This window comes from Pogoniulus pusillus, chromosome 2 (genome assembly GCF_015220805.1).
Source record: "Pogoniulus pusillus isolate bPogPus1 chromosome 2, bPogPus1.pri, whole genome shotgun sequence".
In the NCBI taxonomy this organism is placed as follows: Eukaryota; Metazoa; Chordata; class Aves; order Piciformes; family Lybiidae; genus Pogoniulus; species Pogoniulus pusillus.
Window position 1 is genome coordinate 37,665,557 of NC_087265.1, and position 27,222 is coordinate 37,692,778.

Consider the following 27,222-nt stretch of genomic DNA (forward strand, 5'->3'; position numbering starts at 1 on the left):
GGAAAAGAAAACCAAAATGCAGGACAGTGATGGCAGAATGAAGGAAAGAGGGAAAGGTTATCTCCTGGTGTCAAATCTATAGTTTCCCAAAGACCCTAGGTGAAATGCTCAGAGTAAAATTTAAACCATAAATAACTCACACTGAACATTCTGTAAGTAAACACAAATAACAGGAAACCAGAGGCCACATTAAATCCAGCATCTGGTATATCTGCCATCTGACAACACCTCGTAAGAAACTGTTTTAGTGCACTCCTTAAGTGCAAGGCATATGATTGGCCAGTAGTGATCAGCCTGACAGATGATTAGGTTATGAAATGCCTTCCTATTTAATAAACAAGATGCCTGCCCAGCAGTTAGTACTAAAATCAAGCCTGCTTAAGAACTGTACTATCACAGCTGCAGCATTCTAGGAAAGGCACAGCGCTGACAGGGATTAATACTAACAAGTGGTAATACCCCAGACTTCTTCACCATCTCAGACAACTAATTGTTAGAATTACCACATTTATTATATTTGACTTCATACTGGATACTGTCAATGCAAAAACCACCAAAGGCCAATCATAATATCAAGCAGCATTTCACTTTATGCACAATAAAGGACAGTTTCTCCCTTTATCCTAAGGATCAGTATCACCACCAGAAATGCGAGACTGTCTTCTCTTTAAGGATAAAATTCTAGCAATTAATATATTAATTCCAAGCTACAAATAAATCAGTCAACAAATAAATACCCACATAATAAATATTCACATACACAAGCTTTTCAAATATATTGATTGATGCCATTATAGAAATCTAGAATATCTGAGACATCATCTTGTGCTTTTTAAAAATTAAACATCTACTTAGAAGGATATTAAGCTTGAAGATCATTTGGAATTGTAAACAGAAAATCCTGAAAAGAGTAACTGGAAAACCTCTATATTCATAAAAGGAACCCAGTCTTTGAAACAAAACTGTCTCTCCATAGTTAGAAAAATAGATGTGATTAAGAACTGGGGCAAAAAACCAAGAAAACAAAAAGCCTTCAGTCTAATGATACACAAACTTCAGCCTACAAAAGATCTTATGGAACAAGAAGTTTAGAAATGACAGTGACTTAAAAAACTGCTGGTACAAATATATATATATAGCCACATCATATGCAGCTTTTTGTCAGTTCTACAGTAGGAAAAAGCCAGTGGAAACCTCCCATCCCCATCTACTGAAAACAAAATCCAGCAACCATTGTGTGAAGTCCATTTCAAATATTAAACTATGCATCTCCTAACCATTCTAGAATACTGGCAAAGTCATTCTATTTTCACAATTAAAATATAAAATTAAACTAAGACACACTTTGCTGGCATGTACTAAAGGTCATGCAAAAGTGATAATCACATTCTCAAATAAATGCACTGCAACACAACAGATCAGGTTAGAAAGAGAAGCAGGTTTAAGTTAAGCCAAGAATTCTGAAAGTCATGACAAGAAGTACTGAAAGTAAAATATATGTTTTGATCAAGAGAAATTTGGCATAGCTATTTGACAGGTAGATGCTCTGTATTTGATATTGCATATGCAGTACCAACAAGTTTATATTCACCATATGAAGCACAGAGCACAATGGGAACCTACACAAACGATTCTTTGCACATTGCAATTAGAGACTCTTAACAGAAAGAAATATTCCCCCCACCCCCAATGTCAGTCAATGCATATTAAAAAGTATATGTCAGAAACCATAAAAAGTAAAGTAGTTTGCTCTGTTTCATTTCAAATTTTCTTCTGGGGAATTATTTCATCAAGAAGTGGCTGACAACTCTGCAAAGGTTAGCTACTATGGCTTCGCTTATAAAGTGATCAAGTCTGGAAGTTAGTCCAGCTGAGCTTCCCATCTGCGATCCCTACATACCTTTGATTTTTAACAAGAAACTTCAGTAGAACAGTCTCAAAAGTTACTTCTTTCCCACTGAAAACTGAAATTTGCTTTTAAATTTACCCTGCCATAGAGGAGACCTCTTGCTCAAGTGGAAAGCAGAAATAAGTGAACTTCCCACTGTTCGGTAGAAAAAGTTCTTGACGGTGGGTTTTACCTCTGCGGGCTTGCCAACACCAACGATAATCAACTTGCCGTCCTCCAAACCAACAAGGATGTGGCTGTACTCTTTGGTGACAGAAATGCAGTGAATTGGCAGTCGCATGGCTAAGGGGGAGATGCTCAGACTCAGGCTGAAATGAACAAAAACCACAGAGAAAGCACTTCAGGTATTTGTTTGCATAGATGGCAAAGAATCATACTGCAGTCAAAACTGCTGTCCACAGGATGTACTATAAACCAGTTTCTCAAGGATCCAGTTTGAAATTTCAGTTAGTGAAAAGGTATGGATGGGTAAAGCAGTAAATTGAGATATTTTTACTGAAGAACAGTAATATTAGTCCCATAACTGCCTAAGTGTTCCAGAGTACTCCAAATTCCTTTCTTCTCCCCCACCCGCCACAGGTTTGAATGGGGAAAAGACACAAAAACTGCTTTCCCTCCACACCCAGCAGGCTTGAAGGGGGAACAGCAAAAGTCACCTTTCCACACGTGCACTGACCTGTGTGGAAGCCTGCACTGGAATTGGGCTTGTGGTTGGCTGGGTTTTCATGCCCAGTATAAAATGGTAAATGGACACTTTGTCTAGAAAAGCATAAATAGAGCGAGGCAGAAGGGAAGGGGTTCCTGCCTTGAAAGTTCCTGCCTGGAAAAGATTCCTGCCTTGAAAGAGCTCCCACCTTGACAGAGTGCCCAACAGGACAGGTTCCTGCCATGACAGAATTTCCATCTGGACCATCCCCACTTTTGGATGGCTCCTACCTTCTTGCATGGCTCTTGGTTTTACACTGTCTCTCCTTTTGGATGGTTTTCTGTGCAAATTTGCAGGCTTGGCAAGCCCTGGGGTCCTTTGAGAGAGCTGCCAGCGGTACCTGGACCAGCTACTCTCAGACCATATCAGCAGCCAATTTCCTGGCTGCATAGTTTGGCTCTCCCCTGCTGCTGCTGAGGCAGCATCATTCCACGATCATCCCACTCATGGAAGAAGTGCTCGAGACATTTCTGAGTTTGGCGGCTTTTGTCACTCGCCTTAAGGTTCTGCTCCATGGACATACACTATTGGATATTGCCTGCAGTGTCAGAATTGCCTGCTTCCACAGAGGAATCCAGCAAGGGATCACTGTTGAATACCTATCTCACCTCCATGAGTAAAACTCGCTGTCCTCTTAATTCTCTGCTTAGCCTGATTGATATTGGGGTAAAGCTGTGTTTATAGTTTAGCCTTTTCCATTTCCTGTCTTCCTAAATCTCTACATTTGTCCATAACATCCTTTTGAAGAAATTCATTATCAAACTGAATCTGCAAACAAACCTAAACTAGTTTTGTATATAGTTTGGGGGCAGGGTGTTCAGGAAAATAAAATAATTCTATTTTTATAATTCCTGACTCAGCCACATTAATTCCCTGCCACCACGACACTAAGTGGCAACAATCACTCCCATCTGAGGAGCAGTGGAGCTTAAAATTCAGTGAACTACAGGAGGTTTGATCCTGCAAGCTCCTGAGCTCCCAGTAACTAGTTAAACATGAGGACAATCACAGCTTGCAAACATCAGCCACAATCTTTCCTAAGTTGAGCTAAATGCCTGAGATTAATGGGGTCTAGCAAAATTTCTCATTTTTCTCTACTCCCTTAGTTCCCCACTAAAAGGTTTTTTTCATGAAAAGTAATGTTTACCACCTACAGCACCAAGCAAAGTCAAAGTTACACAGGCAAATAAGCCTCCATATTGCATCTCAGTAATAAGCTACAAATGGTGGTACATCACCTGTAGAGATCCCGTATGGAAAGAAATCCTTGTAAGCTTCCCATCACGATATACTCGCCGGTCACACACATGTCTGACACCTCCTCCTTCAGAGTCTCAGAACCCAGGTATTTTCCGTTGACAGAATAGAGATGTAATGCATTCTTATCCTGAACAGATCAAAAGTAAATCTGTCACAGAGGACTGATGGGATTAAGAGTGATTATTTGTATCTTTAGCTCACTAACAGGAACTAACTTGAGCAGTCACCCCCAGACAGTACTGCTGACAGCAGTTTCCCTGTTAAATGAAACAAGAGTCCATATGCAGTATGTATGTATGTATGTATGTATGTACACCAGGTCCCCTGTGGAAATTTTTGAAGGTAATGTCTTACCTATTCAATTCCAATTTTTCTAGAAAAATCCATGGATTTCATGGTCCCTATTTTATAAGGGCTTTTGTTAACAAAGTAAAAAGGAAGTGAATGCTCTTCTTTGCACACATAGGTCTAGAGGCTTTTTTTGGACAAGAAAATGAAATCCTGACAGATGAAAAGTAACACAATCACCTTAAATTCTTCTAGCCTGACAATACCTTGGCCTCTTCTCTCCTCATTTTCCCAATGCAGCTAGTATGCTCAAGTAAGTTCATCTTCCAAGAAATTTCCCATGCTCATAGAAATCATAACAGCTTTCTCATTACTAAAGCAACTACACAGCTGTGGAACAGCTAGAGCAAGTGATATTGTGAACCTGACAGCTCTCTCCAATCAAAACCTGTGGTTACTGGGCATCCTGCACCCAGAACTTACTGCTCCCCTTATAAGCCTCTGTTTCTGTGCATAGTAGAACTTGTTTCTCCTGGTTTCCATTTCAAAGCAGCTTTGCCTGGAAGACTCACTAGCACATACTTGGACATCTTCCTTGCAGTTGTTTGGAGATTTTGATGTAACTTAGAGAGACACAGTATGTCTGTGATAATTCTTTGAAGAAAATTTTACTCAAATTGGCTAGCAAAATAAAAATAAGGAAACAGAGCATGTTCAAAAAGCCTCATTACTTTAGGAAATAAGGACAAAGTTGAGTACATTTATGATTAAAGTCTTCAGCAAAAGAAACAGAGGTATTCTCTGAATTTAAGTACCTTAAGAGTAGTCTTTCCTTCTATGCTAGTGTGGACAACTATATGGCCTTCCCAAGACACAGCCAGGTTAGGAACAGTCAGCAAGAGAGAACTCTCACAAGGTGGTCGCAAAGTCCTCACATATTGCCCTTTCCGAATAGTGTGGACAATAACAGTTCCATCCTGCAACAGAGAGACTGAGTGAAGTTCTTACTCAGAAACATACAGAAAGAGCATTTAAATACAGAGGGAATGTTTTGAAAGCACTTAAATCCTTAACTGGAGATCAAGACTGCTGAGCATGAGGAACTATACATGTGTCCCTTCAAGGACACGTACTGTAGGCATATGAAAAAAGCAAATGCAAACAGGATATGAGGAGATGGACATGCAGCAGATAAACCATTTCATAGGTCACACATATAAGTAGGCATTATGTGCACTACAGAGTCAAGAGTTAAGCAGCCTGTCAGTGTAGTACAGTAAGGTAGAGCATGAGTAAGCTGCTGTTTCTGTCAGAAGCTTAAGCTCTCTAAATAAGTCCACACATGTCAAAGCTTGTCTGTGCAGAGCTGTTTGAGAGAGCCTGCTTTAAGTGGGCAGTAAGAAAGATAGCACATATCTTCTCAATGTGCAAGGCTGGAGAAAAAAAATCATATAGTAACAACTTTTGTACTATCCTTAATGAACTTCAAACACACTCTATGGTTTGCATAGAGAAGACACAAAGAAGGAGAAGTACAAGGATGCTTACCCGAGATCCTGATACTGCCATGTCCAGTTCAGTGCTGATGCCAACACTCGAAACCTCATCAGTATGGCCATAAAGGATCTGTAATGGCTTAGGTGCCAGACCTATAGGCACTCCTCCCTGAGAGTAACAAAAAGTGCAATGACACATTCTCTTGCAGCTGAAGGACAAACAGAGAATAAATTTCTGGTATCTTCAGTATGGGCCGTGAGAGATGTATATTTGACACAGGCCAAAACCAAAGGCTGAACTCACCCATTCCAGTTTGAACTCACTGCTTTTTATGTCAGCAACCCTATTCACTGAAATCACGAGAATAAATGAACATACAGATACTATGTGGATGTGAAAGACAGAGTTACTTCCTTCTATCCCTTCACATGTCCAGTATGCAAAGACCACAGTGAGTAGCCCTAAAGTGAGTTGTCCATCCACCCATTTTTTCTTCACTTGTAGCCAGGTGGGGGTTGGCCTCTTCTCTTAGGCAACCAGCAATAGAACAAGAGGACACAGTCTCAAGTTGTGCCAGGGAAAGTATAGGCTGGATGTTAGGAGGGAGTTCTTCACAGAGAGAGTGATTGGCATTGGAATGGGCTGCCCAGGGAAGTGGTGGAGTGGCCATCCCTGAAGGTTTTCAAGAAAAGCCTGGATGAGGCACTTAGTGCCATGGTCTGGTTGACTGGCTAGGGCTGGGGGATAGGTTGGACTGGATGGTCATGGAGGTCTCTTCCAACCTGGTTGATTCTATGATCTGGCATTGTTCAGTTTAGTATTACAGTTTACCCTGGAATTAAGCACTATCTTCACAGACAAGCTTAAAGAAAATAAAAGTTCTTATCCTTAAAAATCACAGCAACTCTGTTCCATTTTCTAAGGAAAACTAAGGAAATAATCCTTCTCAGTGACTAGCAGTAGTATGATATGCAAAGAAAATCTTGCAATAATATTAATTAAAAATACTAATTTCCCCAAATGACTACGGGGTGTCAAAACAAGTTAGTGCTTTTTTCCAGAGAGTGTACAGTCAGCACATGCAAATTTATTCTCAAACCAGTTCTAATGCAAGACCTGTGCTTAGAGAGAAGTCACAGTAAATAGTTTTGTTGTGAACTCTACCCTCATTTCTGCAACAGAAATTTGACTGCCATCCAAGCTCTGAAAGTCTGAAACATGCAGGAATGAAGAACAACTATTAAAATACAGAGCTGGGGAAAAAGATGATGATGGAAAATGGACAAGTACAATGGAAATTACAGTGTGTCAGCAAAGGACTGCGTACTGTAAAGACTAAGTTAAAACTGTCACAGAAGAATTTACAATGTTACAATGCATCCAAAATCATTTATCTATCCATGCAATGAAAAAAATACTTTAAAAATATTAAGAAGGAACAACTCTAAGCAGCTGTAATCTCCAGAAGATGACTGAACTCTCATGGAAAAGATAAACCAAAAATTTCCAACATTTATACTTACTTGAGACAAAAAAACCCGAAATACTGTTGTGAGCAACAAGAGTTCACCTTTTTGACCATGCACCATTGATACAAAGGTCTTCTTGAAAGAAGTATAAATACTCTCACCATAAAGACAGCATCCATAAAAACACATGCACTTATGCACCACTGTACTGGTTTAATATGCTGGGTTTACTTCAGTGATAAGAACAAGGTGACCAAAAGCACAGTCCATGACATGACAGCTCCCTTTGCAGTTAATCTTACTTGTATATCAGAAATACTACTTGCAATCATACTTACAATCAGAAATTAACATTTCAAATGCATAATGATAGACATGGCCTCACATTTTGAGTATAAGTACCCAAGTGCATCACACAATCACCTTCACTGTGTGACAGCATAAGACAAACATTTAGAGAATGCTAACGTGACAGGTAACAGACTAGCGCTGTCTTTGTTAGCACAGTCATCCATACTTCCCACAGAGGAAATGCAATGCTAAAATGCAACTACTGGAGTGAACAGCAGTCTAGAAATGTAAAAAATCATCAACAGTAAACATTGTTCTTGGCTCAAACAATCTCTCTTTTCTTCCATTCTTCCATCTCTACAACAGGGCATAGTATTTGTGTCCCAGGTTGAGAACTATAGGGTTAAAAATCCCCTGGGGACTAGAAGATTGTTATTTAATCCCATAATTCTGCATAATGCTGCAGATGGGAGTTCCTTTGTTAGTGAAAAGAATTTGTTGGGAAATAATGTATGGGTGTTTTCTGCCTTTGCGTGGCAGAAACCTGTCCAAGGAGTGGTTATTTCCTGGTGGGGGAAGTCCAGGACATGTATGTTGGGCAATGCAGGAAGGTGGTAAGATCAAGGGTGTTTCAGAAAGGAGTTTGATTTTGACTGAGAGAGTTTGAATTCAAAGTATGTAAAAGTTGTTACTGAGTTTCTTTCAGACAGCCAATGTCATCTGAGAAGTCCCATTTGATGAGAAGGAGAATTTTGTCCAGGATCTGAGTTACAGATCAGTTTGAAGAAAGCACCAGAAAGATGATTTGGATGGCACTATGTACTATATAGAGTCTGTTTCTAATTAGATGAGTAGTGTGATGAGCAGGAATTATGGGATTGAATAAGGAGTGGAATGTCCCAGGGTGAGAACTGTAGGGTTAAAAATCCTCTGGGGACTAGAAGACTGTTATTCAATCCCATAATTCTGCTATCTCTTTACAAACTCATGGCAAGGCCAGCTTGTTCTCCTTTCCTCCTCCTCCAACCCTGTGTCGGGTGGAAGCCACTTTTATTGGGACAAACATGTAAGGAGCAGGCCTGTTTTGGGGCCTCCAGAGGCTTATGCTTAGGCCCCTTGGATGGTGGAGGCTTTGGAGGAAGATTGGAGCACTGGGGATTACAGAGTTAGTTTTGGGTTGGGGGAAAATTCAAGGGGGTCGCCATGGATGCTGTATCTGCTTTGTAATTTCTTTTCTGTATCTCTTTCCCCAAATATAATTCTGTGTTTTTTTCTCCAATTCACTTGAGAGCTTCATTCTGTCAGCTCTCTTTAAAAACTACAACAATTTGCTTATCCTAATAACAATCCATGAAATCTTTAGGAATGCCTCTAGAATTCTGCACTTCTGCTCTGTGTGTGTAACTAATTTATATACGGAATATTTCAAACACATAAGACGACAAAAATACTAAAATGATCGACTTTAGTGGACTATCCCCCCTGCAAAACTGAAAGAATGGAAAGCAATAAATCATCATAGCAAACCAGAGAAGCATTAAAAAGCATTCAGAAATTACTTCTTAGAACATGCCTCAATAACCTACCTGCTGAACTATTTGCCATATCATACAGGTAGTATCTCTGGAGCCTGAAATTAAATGAATTCCACAGTAGTCTATGGCCAAGCAGGTCACAGTATCTAGGTAAAGGAAAGAGAACAGGAAGTTATCACATAGATACTTAAGACTAATTTCCCACAGTGACAACGTGCATGCAGTATGTCTACAAAATACTCTGATTTTTAGTCAGCATGATGTGTTCCTCTGATGAGACTGTATTAAACAAGAAAGTAATTACATAGCCAGGTGAACCAATCTGATTTCATCAGCTTTGCTACCTAAAAATAGCAATCATACTTTATTTTGAAACTCCATTAAAACATCACTACAACGACTTAAGAGCCATGTTCAAGTATTTACATATAATCATGGTTGAAGTACTCTCCTGTTCTTATGCTGCTACTCCTTTTTAACTGTTACACTTGTCTGTCCAAGTGCACTGGTTGTAATTCATTCTAAAATGACCAAACTTCAAGGTACAATAGATATAACCTCTCATTCAACAATATAGAGTTACTAACCCATGTGCCTGATGTGCTGTCCAATCAGCTTGCCTTTTGTAAGAGAGGTCACTCTGATGCTATTGTCCCAGTGTCCTCCACTAAAGAGCAGTTTCGCATCATGAGATACTGCAAACAACTTAGAAGTGATGTTCAGCCCTGGTGCAAAAGGACCACTCATGCTGCGTTGTGTTCTGTGGGCAAATGACAAGCAGTTAAGAGTAACCTTAGTTGATACCAACATCTTTGGTACTTCCTACATTCTTAAACATTAATAAGAAATTCCACCTACAGAAGAGACTATACTTAATTTAAATGAAAAAGAAAAAAGTGAAATTAAGTGCTATCAGCAAGGGAAAGCAAGATTTCACCTTAGATCTTTTCAGTCTTTTATGCAATTTGATTCTGTACGGACAACTCATGTGCCTACTAAGTACTGTAACGTCACAGTAGAAAAGGAATCCAAATAAACAAACCCACCACTGCACTACAGCGTAAGGAAGTATGAAGACAGTCCATCCCAGATTCCAAGATAAATTTTTATGATAGATTGGTAGGGAAAAAAACAACAACAAATCCACACACCTGAAGTAGCTCTAAGAATGAAGAACCTTGAAGTGCCACTTACATCATCCTTTATCAGAACAATGCTACAGATTAGAGGGAGTATTACTGACCATCAGAAGATGGTCAGTTCTGGGCCCCCCAGTTTAGGAGGGACATCGAAATGCTTGAGCGTGTCCAGAGAAGGGCGACGAGGCTGGGGAGAGGCCTTGAGCACAAGCCCTATGAGGAGAGGCTGAGGGAGCTGGGATTGGTTAGCCTGGAGAAGAGGAGGCTCAGGGGAGACCTTATTGCTGTCTACAACTACCTGAGGGGAGGTTGTAGCCAGGAGGAGGTTGCTCTCTTCTCTCAGGTGGCCAGCACCAGAACGAGAGGACACAGCCTCAGGCTGCGCCAGGGAACATTCAGGCTTGAGGTGAGGAGAAAGTTCTTCACTGAGAGAGTCATTGGACACTGGAATGGGCTGCCTGGGGAGGTGGTGGAGTCGCCGTCCCTGGAGCTGTTCAAGGCAGGATTGGACATGGCACTTGGTGCCATGGTCTAGCCTTGAGCTCTGTGGTAAAGGGTTGGACTTGATGATCTGTGAGGTCTCTTCCAACCTTGGTGATACTGTGATGCATTCTTAGGTGAAAACTCAGACAATGCAAACAGTGCAATCCACTGCTTGTTGAGCAACTGCTCTATGTTATTATGGGAGATGCATTCATCTGCACCCCTCCTTATCATTTGCTTACTTGGGATTTGTCACTGTTGTATCTCTGATGAATGTAAAATAGTTGGAAATATTTTTATCATAAGGTAGCCATCCATGAGTTCCAATAATGCAGTTCAGACTTGCTGTTACCTAAAGAAGTTTGATAGGAAAAAAAAAGTAAATTAAAAGTATGTTTCCTGCTTGCCTGTAATGGTAATGAAGCTGCAGAAAATCCATCATAGGCTTCTTCAAAATCTACCACAAGAGAAAAGCATGCAGACCTTCCTCCCCACCACTGTTCTATTGATGAGTTAATCCACATGTCACACATATTATCAAGTTAGGAAAGCGTATCTTCTAGACAGGTCAGAGAAACTCCAGGGGAAAAGGAACAGGGAAGAGACAAAAATCTCAAACAACAAAAAAATCAATCAACCCCCTCAAAAAATTCCTTTAGTTTAAATTGATCCTCTTCTATGAAATAGTAACCATGACTAGTTCACATATTAACACAGATAGTTAAAAAAAAAGTCATACTACAGTTCTATTTCTGAGAAAGTAAGAAAGGAATCAAAATAGTCAAGGTTATTTTAATTAGATATTTAGAAAAAACAGAATGAGAATTTTAGGTGTGTCCAAATGACCTAAGCACGTACCACACGAAGCTAGGATAGTAATTTTGACCTACAAAGTAGGAATGCTGAAAAATAACATTCTTTCCTGCAAAAGATATGTATTAGTACACAAAGACCACTATGCAGACCTTATATACCAATGTAAATATAAAAATACTTTCCTCTGTCATCACTTGGCCACCCACCACAGTACTTACACTGACAAATGGAGGTGCCAAGGTTAATCTCAGGAACAGTGCAGGCCTTTTGGAGTGTGTACACACCACATCCAGTACTGTCTAATATATGGGTTGGAAAGTAATTATAAATGGAATGGTGCCATTAATAACTTGATTCTGTTATTTTAAAGCTGGACTGCATTGCATTAGGAAATCAATTGCTGCCATGGAAGTGGATCAATTGGGCAACTCACAATACACCTCACTACAACTTACACTCATGTCTCAGCAGCTCTTAAATGCCATTCAACAAATTCAGTACAGCTATCCCATAGAAGACAAATACTCAACTTAGAGCTGACACTGATTAAAGAGATACATCTGAATATGAACACTGAAGAACTGTTGCTATACAAGCTCTACGAAAAAAATACACCTCTTTGACTATCTGCTGTCTAAGAATAGTATTGACACATGCAACTTACCAAGATCTCTGGACTTCCCTGAGAAATAAAGGAACGTGACTGATTTCTGGGGACAACCGCTTTGACAATGGGCACACCATCACTGATTCCCTAAGAGAAAGGACACTGGTTTGGTTCCATTATATTCAAAAAGGACAATCTAGAACCTGTAAAGAGTAGGACCCAAGGCCTCTGGAATCAATATCTGATATGTACAGCACTCTAAGCCACAGGCACACACATAATCAGTTGAAGCAGGTATGCTTTGTCACAAACACCAGAAATTAAACCCTGGATTTTTCCTGAATCAGTGAGTTTAGCAGCTAAGTCGAGTGAGTCTTCAGATACCATCAGTGACATTTTTAGCTTTCTTGGTTTGGAGGCTAACTAACACTCAAACAAGAACCATACACAAGCAGCCAGCAAAAACAAAGACAGAGTTGATTTTATACACACCACATTTTAAATTATTTTCTTTAACTAGGAAGCAAATTTGTTTTCATCTAGATTATGACCTTTTGTTTCAAATACATCAGAACATTCAGATTAGATTTTAAACACTTTCAAGTAACATATCTATCTACCTCTATGAAGAACGATTTCAGTTCAGTGAGGTGTTGGAAGAGATTCAGAGTAGAGGTATCACTTTTAGTCAGTCTCTGCACTACTTCTTCTGCTGACAGCCTCTGTGGATGGGGCTCCTAGGAAACAGTATTTGAAAGAATATCAAAATGAGACCATTTTATCCACCTATTAAAGGCATGCAAGATAGTCAGAATATTATTGGTAAATCCAGACTCTTAAGCATCTAATTTCCCATTTCAAAGCAAATTAATTTATTTTGAAAATGGTATGCTAAATTTCCATCAGTGTGACCTTTGCAAATGGTAAGGACTTAACATTCCTAAAATTACAAATCATTGTCTTTTCATTTTTTCAGAAATCCTTTGTAAATCAGTTGGATTTAACCTCAAAGGTCTGATTGAGAGGGAAGAAAGAGCATTACCTTTAACAGCTGACAGGGAGTTTGCCCAAAATTGTTTATCATCCCTTCTAAAGCTTTTCTTTCTTTCTCATCTGTTAAAGCATCCAAATCCACAGCCCCTGGATCACAACCAGAATGATGAAGGGTAGGAAAAAAAAGGACATAGTCCAACAAATTATTGAGAACTGACATGGGTCAATAAACATTGAAAAACTTGAAATTCTTGCAGCACTATCACCCCAGGAAAGTCTCAAAACCACATCTCCACAGAAAATGCAGGAAAATCTCCACTGAAAACTCCATTCTGCACATGGAATTTAAAGAGTAAGAAGTGCAAGAATATAAAAGCTTTTGTCTTATGACATGAATTTAATATACTTCATATGTGCAATAAGCTATAAACAAAAGCCAACCAAAATTCACCTTCAGAATTAATAGACAAATAGTTGTCTTCAATATTTGCTGGTTTTAAGCAACTTTATTTGGCTCCTAAACCACTAGAAACCTCTTTCCATAAATACTTTCAAGCAAGCAAATGAGGAAGCATCAAATATTGTGGCTACTTGATTACAAATTACAAATTATACTGCCATATTTAATTTATAATTCTGTAGCCTTAATATGTGCTTCTATATGGGATGGTCACGAATCAAGTGTTTTCTGTCTAATATTGAATACCCACAAGTGTGATGACAAGAGAGCATACTGCTCTGTACCTTCATAAGTACAATAATAGAACACGTTGAGTGCCTCCACTGCAGCTGGTCCCCTCTGCTTGTAGCCAAAAATCAAATCTATCCATTCATGAAGGTGAGCAGAGACGTACTCAGATTCCTAGAAGTGAAAAACATTCCTTTTACTAAGAAAAGTACTGCTCCCTTCCTGAAGTATTCATTACTTTATATGAAAGTTATTTAATTCCTGAACTAAGAGCACCCACAAACTAGGTATATAACAACGGACAGGATAGGAGCACAATAACATCTATGTGTTAAAGGTAGTGACTGTCACATAAGATGGTAACTTAATACAACAACATAGCACATCTAGGCTACTGAAACCCAACTGTACAAGGGAAGGTAAGCTGCTACTTCCCTAGTACCACACAGGAATAACTTGTAGAAAGCAAGGGAAGGCTTATCACCTAAATCCATCTTATTCTGCACTTTGTTTCCTAAAGCAATAAACTTCCAGAAGATTAGTATCTTAGAATCATAGAATCATAGAATCAACCAGCTTGGAAGAGACCTCCAAGATCATCCAGTCCAACCTAGCACCCAGCCCTACCCAGTCAACTAGACCATGGCACTAAGTACCTCATCCAGTCTTTTCTTGAACACCTTCAGGGACGGTGCCTCCACCACCTCCCTGGGCAGCCCATTCCAATGGCAATCACTCTCTCTGTGAAGAACTTCCTCCTAACATCCAGCCTATACTTTCCCCAGCACAACTTGAGACTGTGTCCCTTTGTTCTTTTCTTCTCTTTAGCACAGTGCTTTTAACTGGAAGTTGTAATGGTACTTGTAATGTCAAATGCAACCATAACTGTAGTTTGAACGTAGTCCCAGTATTTTACACAATGAGATAGGTATGTATATTTTTTCTACTGCTACTTTGTAAATATATACATCATCTTACCAGAGCCTTCCTGTGTTTATAAATGAAGTCTTCTGGGGAGTGGGCCCACTTAGGGAGAACAACATCATTTACCACTTCCTTGGACATCTGAAGCTGACCTAAGTTAAAACCTAGTGAATAATTTGGAGAATTTTAAGAATTACTAAAAAATATCTCAAATATGTGGATTTCTAAATAATGATGTAAAAGTGTTCCTTTTTCAGTGTCAAGGAAGGATACTGAAATAAATCTTAATGTAAATCTCCAATAACCCTCCCATTGACACAGGAGGTCAAATTATGCTATTAACGCTTAAAATGTTAAACGATACAGCATAAGAATTGTTGAAAGCATCTAATTTACTTCAAAACTGAAGTCTCAAGTTTAAAAGCAGCATGACTCTATCACTCTATCACTACCTCTGTATATATACCTGCATTTGCCTTTTTTTTTTTTCCTGGGATTAAGAGTCCAAAATTTTTCAATGAGGTTACTTATAAGAATGAAGTTATTTACAGTTTTAAACACTTGCAGAATCATGGCCTTCAAGAAGTCTTAAATCTCACCAGCTTGCATTAGAACAACTCTAAATACATAAATGACTTTTCAAAGTGATTTGGCTGTTTCCAATTTTTGTAGCTTAGACCTGTAGTAGATTGTAGCTAGAAGACTAAACTAGCAGCAGCAAAAACATATAACTCCACTTTCAGTTACGTACTAGGAAGAGAAACAATTCCCTGTGCAATGAATGGCTAGGAGTCTCATTTCAGAATGCAGAATGCTGTCTTCTCAGTCAGCTTTATATATGGGTGAAACTGCTGCTGTCTTCTTGTATTTCCTCCTTCTGATGTGTACTGAAACCTAACATGTCTCTAAAATCAGGAGTCTTAACACTGAACTGTAAGGCAATGATAGGAAGCAGAAAACAAGCTGGTCACCTATAAACAAATAAAGGCCTTTCCTTTACTGAGTTCATTGAGTGGTAGTCCAAACTATCACTCAATGAACTCAGTAAAAAGTATACTAATTAATCTGTACTAATGTTTGGTGTTTAATCAGCATTAACTCTTGCTCTCTGATATTTTATGCTAGGTAAACAACACTATTTTTAGCTATCCCTAAGCCTGCAGTCTGAGTTTTAAGCAAACTTTAAATGTTACACGTTTAGCACACAACTGGTGTGCTCATTAAACAGTCTGGAATCATCATGTTGATGAAAACTAATTTCTACAAGCATACTGCAATGATAAAATAAGTATTCCACAAAATCCATAAGTGGAAGTAACAGTTCTTTTCTGAACAATACAGGAACACTTTTCTATTCTCAAAATACTCTCATAAGTCAATTTACCATTTTGATTCTCCAGGAACTCTGGAAAATAGAAGAACTCTGGAATAAGTTCCTTGACATCGTTGGGATTGTCCATGAGAGCCTGCCAGGTGGCAGGAATAGAGTGGAACTGCCTGTCAGCACAGTCAAATCTGTGGACAAGAAAATTCAGGTTAGACTTTGATCATGTCCTCAGTAGAAGGATTTTTTTGCTCACTACATACCTGCCACTTTGAAGTTGGATGTGAAGTGTAGTGAAAGGTTCCACCCGAATGAGGTAATGCATGACACCAGCAGCATTTGAATAATGTGTCCCATAGTGAAATTTGTCAATTATCCCAAGGGGATCCTCAAAATTTTCATATCTAGAAAAAAACAAACCTTTATAAACACAACTGAGCACCAGAGTTGATTTACATGTGGATTACACCTCTTGTAGACAAGGATTCAAAAGAAACAATCACAGCAAGCCATAGGAGAAAAATACATTAAGTCCCATTAAACACATGGAGTCTCATTCTGACTTAAAGTGCCTGAACAGAAGAGTGCTGAAAGACAGAAATGTACACTGGATGAACCTTTTGCATGCCTGTTCTTAAGCTCTGCCCTAGGCATTTGTTATCACTTGTCAGAAGTGGGACAAAGGATGAGACAGATCTGATTTGGCGTGACTTTAAACAGCAGACAAAAAAATCCCCACACCACTAAGCTGAGTAACTATTATTGAAAGGACTTATTAAAGTTTCCTGCAAGACTTAAAACACACACACACACACATATATATATATATATTAAAAAAAAAAGAAGTGTGCATGTGACTGTGTTCAGGATTGAGGAGAGAGATTTTATTTAACACTCATGCCCATTTCCTTTTCTCCTAGCACAATCATTCTGCAGTAAGAGACCAGTAAGAGAAATTACAGTCAAACATACTTCTACAGAGCAAACTTCATTACAGCCAGGGACAGAACCTAATCATTCACAGAAAAGTGTCCATGTTCCAAGTTTCCAGAAAAAAAGCTGGTTTTGGAAGATCCCTGATAACTACCATCTCATATTAGTGCACACTCACCCCCCACGTTAGCAAAACTAGGAAGGATCACTACAGCAATGATTTTGTGTATGCGCTTCTCATTTCTACCTAAAGAAGAGTTTCTAGAAGTTTCTGAGGTATATTTTATTTCAAAAGAGAACAGCATATTTTATTTCAAAAGATAATTATCTGTGTTTTTAAAAAAGAGCAGGAAACAGATGCAGGATCAATGCTATCTCTCAGCACAGACAGCTCAAATCATCGGTATGATTTCACATTCCTTATCTTGAAGATGTGAGATAGCATCTCTCTTCAAGCTGCCAAACCATTAAATTAAGTGTTTCTATATCCTTTCAGTCTTTTAATCTCTGCATCTGAGAAACAACTGAAAATTTACAACAGTAGGTTTGTCCTTCCAGTGGCATATAAGGTAACTCAGAATCACAGAATTTCTTAGACTGAAAGACTTTCAAGATCATCAAGTCCAATCATTGGTTTCACACTGACAAGTCCTTGACTAAACCAAATCCCTCAGCACAGCATTTAATCACTATGAATTGCTATGGTTGGCAAGGATCACCAGGACCATCCATTCCAACCTTCATCCCAGCATCCTTAATCACTAGACCATAGCCTCAAGTACCACATCCACACGTTTTTTAAACACCTCCAGGGATGGCAACTCCACCACCTCCCTGGGCAGCCTGTTCCAGTGCCTGACCACCCACTCAGTAAAGAACTTCGTCCCAACATCCAACCTAAACCTCCCCTGATGCAACTTGAGGCCATTTCCTCTTGTCCTATCATTAGTAATTAGGGAGAAGAGACCAGCTCCAACCTCACTACCACCTCCTTTTAGGTAGTTGTAGAGAGCAATAAGGTCCCCTCTCAGCCTCCTCTTCTCCAGACTAAACAACCCCAGCATCCTCAGCTGCTCCTCATAGGTCATGTTTTCCAGACCTCTCACCAGCCTCACCACCCTCATCTGAATGCAGCAAGAACAACAAATCAAGAACCTTTGGAAAGGCATCTGTGATGTTTATAAAATTAGCTTTTAAAACTTTCACTGTTGCTACTTTATTTTTAAAATGCGTTATTAGCCTGGAGACTCAGAAAAGATAGAGAAATGTAAGTTCAAATACATACTTCTCTTTCACAGCCTTTGCATTCTTTTCATTGACCACTCCTATGGGCTTAGAGAGATCCCTAAAGACAGCAGGATTATTCAGGTCCAGTTCTTCTGAAGTATAATCCTGCAAAATCCAGGGAAACTATACAAAAAGAATAAAAAAAAGGAAAAAAGAAAAAAAAAAGTCCAAGATCAAATTTGTACTAAAAATCCATCTTTCAGAATAGAAAAAAAATCATACATTTGGCAAAAAAAGATTTTTTTTTTAATTACCACAGGATACTGAGCAAGGTCATTGTAAGTTCGTCCTGCCATTGTGTTCAGCTGAATAAGGTAGTCAAAGTTGGATATTTCTCTATTCACCCATTTCTGAAGGAAAAAAAAAAGATAGCATGGAAGTCACTATGTCAAAGGTAACAGCAGTGTCAGTATTTTTCTGCCAAGGGATAGCATTGGAAAGTGAAAGGCATAGGATTAAGAATGATGTTGAAGGCCAAATATAGTTTCTGTTAATGAGTCTACTTGTCTTTTGATTTGGTGACTGTGCTACCTATATTTCACTGAAATGACATCCCTGATTGATGCCAGCACTGTGTTAAATGCAGACAACTGTCAGTCTCAGAATTAAAAAGGAGAAGAAAAACAGAAATTAAAGAAACAAAAAGGAGGCAGATAAACAGGTACTGCAGCAAAGAAGACCACAACGTCAAAATCCATTGGAGTTCAAAGGTCAAAACTTCTTTATAAAGTGTTCTCCCTTGCGTCTTTTGGTGCAGAAACTCAAATAACACTGTCCTTGGGCCTTTGCTCCAGTATTGTATTTTAAACCAAAGAACAGACAGAGCTGTGCTCAGAAAGTCTACCCATAGTGTGACAGGCATATTTCAGTATAGGTGGTATTTTCTCCTTGTAAACATACGACAGGACAACTTTTATTAGGGAAACAAAGAAAAATCGAAGTAATTCCAATATCTTAAAAGTAATTTGTCAAGCTTCCTGCCTCAAAAAAAAAACCAGTAACTGCAACTTAAAGAGATGAAAGACAAAACTACATTTATTACCTTTAAAAATGTATCAATGTTTAGTTATACAAACATTTAGACATTATCCTTTCCTAGCAATATTACTAATTCTCTTAAGACCATATTTCCTGCTTAATCTTCTCATAGCTTTTACTTAGAGCCCCACCACGCAAAGGTAGCAGGGAAAATTATTTGCACTGAAGATCATGGACTCAAAACAAAAGCAACCCTGCTACATGTTTTCCATTCTTGCTGGGTCATTTATACTGAAATCTCATACCTGCATCAAACCTGAAGCTTTAAAAAGTTCCTGTGGAGATCTGGTCCCAGAAATATTTGGAGAACGCAGTGACAGTATTCGACTATAGACTTTGTTTCGTACCTGTTAGAAAACAGCATTAATAAAAGAATTATTTGGATACTGAAGCTGACAGGTAAACAACTTCTCTGCTACTTAAGATGTGAAATAAATGGAACAATTACACTTCTTGCTGCATAAATCACATGTATGTGGATGGATGTGACATCCTTCAGTTATAGAATACAAAGGCAATGTTACAAAGTTTTATTGGGATTATTTTGTGTGAATGCATCCTACACAGAAAATCATCACTACCCAAGAAGATTCCTAGGAAATGCTTCTATTCAAATAAAGTTATAGCAGTGTCTTCCCCACAAAACTATTGCAAAGGTTTATTTACTTAAAAAGCCCCAAACCACCAAAACAAATCACACAATATTTTACAGGAGCTATTCATAAACTAACCTACTAGTACATAACTCACCCTAGGTTCTGATATTTATCTTAGTCCCACATACAAAGGAACAGTGACATTATGCAGAGAGGGGAGGGGGAAAAGTTCACTAATCCTAAACCACGGAATAAAGAAACAGCAATGGTTTCCAATCTTGTGACAAAATAGAAAGTCCCTTTTGGATTTGTAATTAACTTGCTCAGCATACTTAAAAATATGTGTGGGCTTCGAGCTATTTAGATTAGTATTGATGTGATTTTAGTTGAATTGTTCTATACTAGAGAGTGAGAGAGAGACAGGAAAAAGAAGAACCTTGTTTTATCCATCTTTTCCAAATTAATCACTTTCTAGATGCCAGACTGAGGTTTCCACAAACTGCAAATGAGTTTCTCACAATGGCTATATCGAGCAAGTCTGTTACAGTATTATGAAAGACACCAGATTCAAATCAGACACAATCAGCAAACTTGATACCTTTGCTAACAACGTAAATCCAGGAAATAAAGGAAGTGCATACCTCCTTATTGAAGTTGAGGAAGTAATTGGTTTGATCTGTAAGGAAGATTTCCAAAGCTGACCTCCTCAGGTTGTACCGGCGCAAATGTATCTCTCGAATTTGGGAAAGGTGCCATTTGAAATCAAAACCTACCCCTAGGAAGACCACTTTGATTATTGACTTAAACTATATCAAAAGCTCCTCACAGACATAATGCAGTGTTATTTCCAATCATCACAGAATTATTCCTAGAAAAGGTAAATGTTATATATGATTTGATTAACCATTTTGCTAGGAAAATATTATAAACTTCAGTTACTGTTCTGCTGAAATAGAGGCAGTAGGAAATATCTGATGTAATGTAGAATTTGGTTTTGCTTTTTGATCAAAGACACATTACAAATGTATTCTAAGAACAAATATATAAACTAAAGCCATTTTCTTCCTTAAAGAAACTCAGATAGAAGCTTTTATGTTTAGAATTTCCAAAAATCAACTTTCTGGATATACTGATATTGAAAATGTTACCATAATTTGTAAAACAGTTCACTGTTCTCATACTCAACTGTATCTATTCTACTAAAGTTCACTGAACTCATATAGACAATTATTGATTACATACGACTACTTTTCACTCATTACTTACTACTGTTTGGTAATCAATGTATAAGTGAAACTTTTTTCCAGGGAGATGCCATTTAAGTAGCAAATTAGAGATAATGTCTTTTTTCAGTTCAGAAATTAAAGAAAAAAAAATACTAAATTAGTTAATATATACTAAGAATAGTGAATCAATGTAACAGCTCAGCAAGCATAGTTCCAGATTCTCTATTCTGAAGGGATCAGTCAGCTACTGACAGCCAAGTACAACAGTAAGTACAGATCCATGACTTGCCTCTCCACAATTACTTTGACCAAACTCAGTCTACTAAAACCAGAATGCTGAACTACACTGAAAAGAAAGAGATACTGATCATGCTCACCTTCCTCTTTTTCAGTGCTACCATCAAAAAAATAGATGTGCTGAGTAGTGATCTCCAGCCTACCAGGTATTACATCAATTATTGTAATGAGTTCACAATCTTCAGACATTATTAGCTTTTCTTTCTGACTTTGCTCATCTTTCTCATCCCTGCAAAAAATAGTATTAAGTGTTACAGTGTTGGGTAGATTATACAATTGTAGGAACTTGGTAAGAGTGCAGTGAAAAAGAATCAAATTTGAATGGTTGCACTTCAATAGCACAGAAACATACAGGCTCCCTCCTATCGCATCTTCAGCTACTTGAGTGAGGTACTTACTATCTTTCCCTTGCCCCATACCAGCTCCACTCCATGTCCCTCCCCCCTGCTCCACATCACAGAAGTGACACGGAAGAAGCACAGCAAGCTTTCTCTTTGGAATGCTTTTTAACACAGGGAACTGTCTATCATCTTAATGCTAAGCAAGCAAACATCCATGTTATACAACTGATGGTAAAGGGAATGGCCCTGGCATCTATAGACAAGCACTAATTTCAGTCCTTACAGGGTTGACTGCCACTTGAGCATTATAGACAATATACATAGCTGAAAAGCCTCAACAATTCATAAAATCATAGAATCAACCACATTGGAAGAGACCTCCAAGATCATCCAGTCCAACCTAGCACCCAGCCCTACCCAGTCAACCAGACCATGGCACTAAGTGCCTCATCCAGGCTTTTCTTGAACACCTCCAGGGACAGCAACTCCGCCACCTCCCTGCGCAGCACACTCCAATGCCAAATCACTCTCTCTGGGAAGAACTTCCTCCTAACATCCAGCCTAGACCTCCCCTGGCACAACTTGAGACTGTGTCCTCTTGTGCTATTGCTGGTTGCCTGGCAGAAGAGACCAACCCCCACCTGGCTACAGCCTCCCTTCACATAGTTGTAGACAGCAATGAGGTCACCCCTGAGCCTCCTCTTCTACAGGCTCCCTCAGCCTCTCCTCACAAGGCTGTGCTCCAGGCCTCTCACCAGCTTCGCTGCCCTTCTCTGGACACGTTCCAGTATCTCAACATCTCTCTTGAATAGAGGGGCCCACTGGCCACACTATTCCTGATACAGGCCAGGATGACTTTGGCTCCCTCGGCCACCTGGGCACACTGCTGGCTCATATTCAGCCTACTATCTACCATTATCCCCAGGTCCCTTTCTTCCTGGCTGCTCTCCAGCTTCAGACCAACTGTGAGCAATGAATCAATAATGGATCCTCACAAACATGTACTCAGCCGTCTTTTCCCTGGAGCTCTTCGTGTGTCACTGTTGACAAATATAAATTAAATGTCAACTTCTATGCTATCCAATGCTATTACAAAGCCATGGATTGGTTTATTAAGGCCAAAGAATGAGGGAAGTCTTGTTTGCTAATCAACTCCATAAGTGGTTTCTCATTCCTTAATCTTAGCACACGAACATATTTCAACTATTCTACTTTGCTGTACTTACAAATTTGAACTGGCTGCTGTGTCTTCTTCCGGTAGTTCAAGAACATCATCTTCCAAGTCACTTACTTTCACCTGCTTCACCACCTCCAGAAGCAGTGACTCACTAGAGGGCTGTGTCTGGTACACACCTATCATAAATAACAAACAGACTCAACTCTGAAATGATTTTGCTACAACATTTTCAGACATCTAAACTACTGAGTGTATCTTCTATTGCTGAATCACAGTTTTAACCAAGAAGCAACCAGACCTCTACAATACTTTTAGGGGACGGCAGAACATTGAAAATACTTCCTGAAATACATTTCACACCATAACATTATAAAGAGATAAACATGTTACAAAATTATAAACTGAATTCTGATGTGGACATTTCCAATAAAACATGATGCAGTGCTCTGCCTGACATTGTTAAGACGTGCAGATTTCAGGGAAATACAATGCATTTGGGTTTTACTCAGGTTTACAAGAGTGCTGTTTCGGTTTGGTTTTCTTTGTTTGAGTCTTGATATCCAATATACTTCACTTAAAGAACACTCTACATCATTAATTCAGAACTGGGGCAGAGCACTTCATATGTACACATTTTAATCAGGAGCTCTATGAGATTTTAAACAAATACTGTCTGCTTACTCTGAGCTCTTTGTTTCCTTTCCATGAAAAAATAATTATATGCAGGAAAACTTGTGTGAGTGTTTTATTTTTAACCAAAAAAACAACAAAAATCACATTTCAATGAATGGGGAAATTAATTCTACTCAGTAGGAAGATGATGTCTGACGTCTAAGCATCACCCCTAGGTTACACATTTTACTATAGAGGAAATACAGAAAAAACAAGATTTTGGTGTCTACCATACACTGATGCTTGAGCACGAAGACTGAAGTCGGTATCTTTCCTCAGCAATGACTGAAGAACCCCAAATCAAATAGCAAACACAACTTTACCTAAATTATCTCTCTGGTCACTAGCATCCTGATGAGAGTTGAAGTTGTAATTCTGCACTAGTTTTAGTCTCATACGTGAAACATTTTCCACATTTGAAAGTTTCCAGTGAATAGGATGCTGCTTCCTAGGGAAACAAGAACATTCATAAAAACAATTAAAAGAAGGTGAAGACCTATGTGAACAAACTGATTACAGAAGAGGGCAAGTTTCTGAAAAACACTGGTCAGCTACTGCAAAACACAAAAGCAATGAACTGCACTTTCATTTTGTATTCCATACTGCAGCTCCCATCCTCCTAAAGCATTTTGAAAACAGTGATTTTTTTTTCTACTGAAATACACCAAATTGTTTACACTTGCAGTTAAAAACAATTAAAAAAAAAAATTTACTCAGAAATTCTTAAAAAACTAAGGCAAAATTCTTTTAAAGTGAAATTTGCTTCATAACACTAACTTTGAGGTTTTATGTAATGAGTCTGTATTTTCTTTTCCAGTAGAATCATAGAATTAACCAGATTGGAAGAGACCTCCAAGATCATCCAGTCCAACGTAGCACCCAGCCCTAGCCTATCAACTAGACCATGGCACTAAGTGCCTCATCCAGGCTTTTCATGAACACTTCCAGAGAATGCATCTCCACCACTTCCTTGGGACCCACTGACCTGTAAGATCCCTCAAAAAGTTTTTGCAATCACTTTATTGATAACTGATATTTATTTATCAAGAACTGTTTTTGGGAAAGAGCATTCAGATAAACATCTTAGCATTACACATCAGACTTTGCATTTTAATATAGAGTAATTAAATGTAGAAAACACTATAAAAGATACGTTAAATATTAACATCATACCTCAAGAATGGTTATCAGAGTCAATTTGACAAGGTTCTAGCCATAGGAAACTAAGTTAGACATGTGACCAAATTCCATCTACACATATGCAGTTTGATTTAAGAACTTCACTCTTACATTTCAGACCAAGGACCACGTTCAGAGAGCAAGTAAAGCTGAGCTGCTCTCCACTGTCTCAGAGTAGCTGTGTGTTGACTATTAAGTTGCTTTAGCATACTGTTGTATCTCAGATTTTCCTGTCGAGACTTTCTGGTGAATGGTTCCACAAACTGCTCCTGAAAGACCATTAAAAATAAAAGTAGCACTGAAATAGGTCTCATTTTTGAAAACACAGTTTTGTGGCATGCAAAGCTTCTCATAAATGAAGATGCAGCAGACAAGCTTAGCAGTAAAAATGTCTGAAAATGTAAGGTAATGTTTGAGAGAAATTTCCCGGAAGAAACAGTGCCGAACACCAACTGAAGTCAACACTGAATCCATAGGAAGGCAATTTTTCATCATTAAAATGTGGCCAGTATTGAAAATCCTATTATAATAGGCATGATTTTTTAACTCTAGTATTCCAGAATGTGACTTACACTGTATTGCTCCCTAAGCTACTTGTATAAAAAAAAAGACTTGCTACAAGAATCCTTATTAAAAAGAGATAGACAAAATAAGAGAAAAGTAATTTTGCTCTACTTGCTATAGAGACTTAAACTGATCTGGAACATACACAGAAAGGTCAGCTCAGAAACAATTCTTCCCCATATTAAATAGGAATTGTTCACAGTTTCAAATCTTTTCACTGTTTTAAAGTAGGCTTGAAAAAGATTTTTTTTTAAATCACATTGTCTCATCTCATAATGGAGATGATGTTTTAATAATTCAAAACACAAATCAGAGTAAAACAAGGCACAGCTTATAGGTGAACATAATTCTAGGTTGCTACATTATGAGGAAGGCCTACTGCCCTGAAATAACTCTCTTTACAAATAAGACCCTTAAACAAAAAGGCCAAAACTAAAATTCATATGCTGCAATTTATATAGTCACACTGACCATAAAATCTTAATCAATCACCCACCATGCAATCACTTTGATTCAGATTTTACCCTGGAATTCAGTTTCTCCATCTTGTAGAAGGCAACTCTTGAATTTTAAGAGAAACTAGCACTCAATCCAAACCTTACCTGAAATTTAAGCTTACTTTCTCCTCTCTCCCGGTCTCGCCTGTGCATGTTCACCATAAATGCTTCATAACAATCCTTCCAATAAAGTGCCATCTGCTCATTATCATGTCTGAATGAATTCTCTTCATACTGCTTCATATTTGGTATAATCTGGTTCCACCACAACAGAACAAAAAGCACAAGGGAATTTCTGAATTTGTTGCTCTGCTTTTACGGTTAAAAAGAGAGGGAAATCAATACCAAAGAATCTACTACTTACATATTTGCCAATATAAACCTGCCACTCATCAGAACTGCAGTATTCTTGAAAGTCCTCAAAGAAAGATGGGCTGCCATTGGTAGGAGGCAACGAAGGGAGATGCAGGTTCATAAAAAGAAGTTCATAGATCTTGGATACCAATGTCCGAACAAGGGGAATCAGAAATGAGTAAGTTTCTGTTTTCTCTTCAATTGATTTACTCAAGATGCCTTCAAGCTTCCCCAGGAGGTAGCACGCTTCAGGTTGACTTTCAATCACTTTGGTCTGAAGGAGGGTGTTTAGTTTGGCTGCTGCCATAGCACAGACCTACACAAACAACAAAAATGAATGCAACTCTCAAAAGAGTAATTTGTGCTCTATCTTTTCAGCACAGGAGTATGTACATATTCTAGCTGCATCCCAGGTAACATGAAGGCACACGCGTCAAATATAGGCACTGACCACGACTGGTTGGAAGAGATCATCAAGTCCAGCCCCTCTGCCAGAGCACGACCATACAGTCTAGCTCAGATCACAGAGGAATGCATCCTGATGGGTCTTGAAACTCTCCAGCAAAGGAGACTCCACAACCCTTCTGGGGAGCCCATTCCAGTGCTTTGTGACCCTTATAGTAGACAAGTTTCCCCTTGTGTTGAGGTGGAACCTCCTGTGCTGCAGCTTATGTCCACTGCTCTTTGTCCTATCACAAGAAGCAAGTGAGAAGAGCCTGTTCCCCAGCTTCTGACACCCAGCTCTCAGATGTTTATAAACATTTATTAACCCCCTGTCAGTCTTCTCTTCTCCAGACTAAAAAGCCCCAGGTCCCTCAGCCTCTCCAAATAAGGCATGTATTCCAGTCCCTTAATCATCCTTGTAGCCCTCCATTGGACTCTATCAAGCAGATCCCCGTCTCTCTTAAACTGGCAAGCCCAAAACTGAATGCAGTACTAACATAAATGAGGATATGATCATTTTTTTATTCTGTGATGACCAAATCTGAGTCAACTGCAACCCCCAAAGTCACATAGCTGCATTAAGACAATGCCATACTTAAACTACAAGTTTTACTGAAGGGCTCATACTCCAGGTACAGCTCTACTAAGTTTGTTTGAAATGCTGATCTGACAGAACTCACATGCAATT

The 27,222-nt window shown here is 38.8% G+C and overlaps 1 protein-coding gene across 1 annotated transcript in view; it reads right to left on the bottom strand.

The window, feature by feature from the left end:
• Positions 1–27,222, bottom strand: part of NBEAL1 (neurobeachin like 1) — a 97,120-nt gene that overhangs the window by 7,303 nt on the left and 62,595 nt on the right. Inside the window, exons 32-55 of the mRNA XM_064161562.1 lie at positions 26,101–26,406; positions 25,842–25,991; positions 24,787–24,944; positions 23,820–23,944; positions 22,874–23,000; positions 21,387–21,535; positions 20,425–20,558; positions 19,433–19,534; positions 18,404–18,499; positions 18,148–18,272; positions 16,193–16,333; positions 15,990–16,120; positions 14,660–14,769; positions 13,738–13,855; positions 13,043–13,140; positions 12,621–12,737; positions 12,058–12,147; positions 10,820–10,929; positions 9,543–9,715; positions 9,007–9,101; positions 5,712–5,828; positions 4,979–5,140; positions 3,854–4,002; positions 2,082–2,217 (exon numbers count right to left, since the gene is read on the bottom strand). Of these exons, the coding sequence (XP_064017632.1) occupies positions 2,082–2,217; positions 3,854–4,002; positions 4,979–5,140; positions 5,712–5,828; positions 9,007–9,101; positions 9,543–9,715; positions 10,820–10,929; positions 12,058–12,147; positions 12,621–12,737; positions 13,043–13,140; positions 13,738–13,855; positions 14,660–14,769; positions 15,990–16,120; positions 16,193–16,333; positions 18,148–18,272; positions 18,404–18,499; positions 19,433–19,534; positions 20,425–20,558; positions 21,387–21,535; positions 22,874–23,000; positions 23,820–23,944; positions 24,787–24,944; positions 25,842–25,991; positions 26,101–26,406 (3,219 nt within the window). The remainder of the gene's footprint in view (positions 1–2,081; positions 2,218–3,853; positions 4,003–4,978; positions 5,141–5,711; positions 5,829–9,006; positions 9,102–9,542; positions 9,716–10,819; positions 10,930–12,057; positions 12,148–12,620; positions 12,738–13,042; positions 13,141–13,737; positions 13,856–14,659; positions 14,770–15,989; positions 16,121–16,192; positions 16,334–18,147; positions 18,273–18,403; positions 18,500–19,432; positions 19,535–20,424; positions 20,559–21,386; positions 21,536–22,873; positions 23,001–23,819; positions 23,945–24,786; positions 24,945–25,841; positions 25,992–26,100; positions 26,407–27,222) is intronic.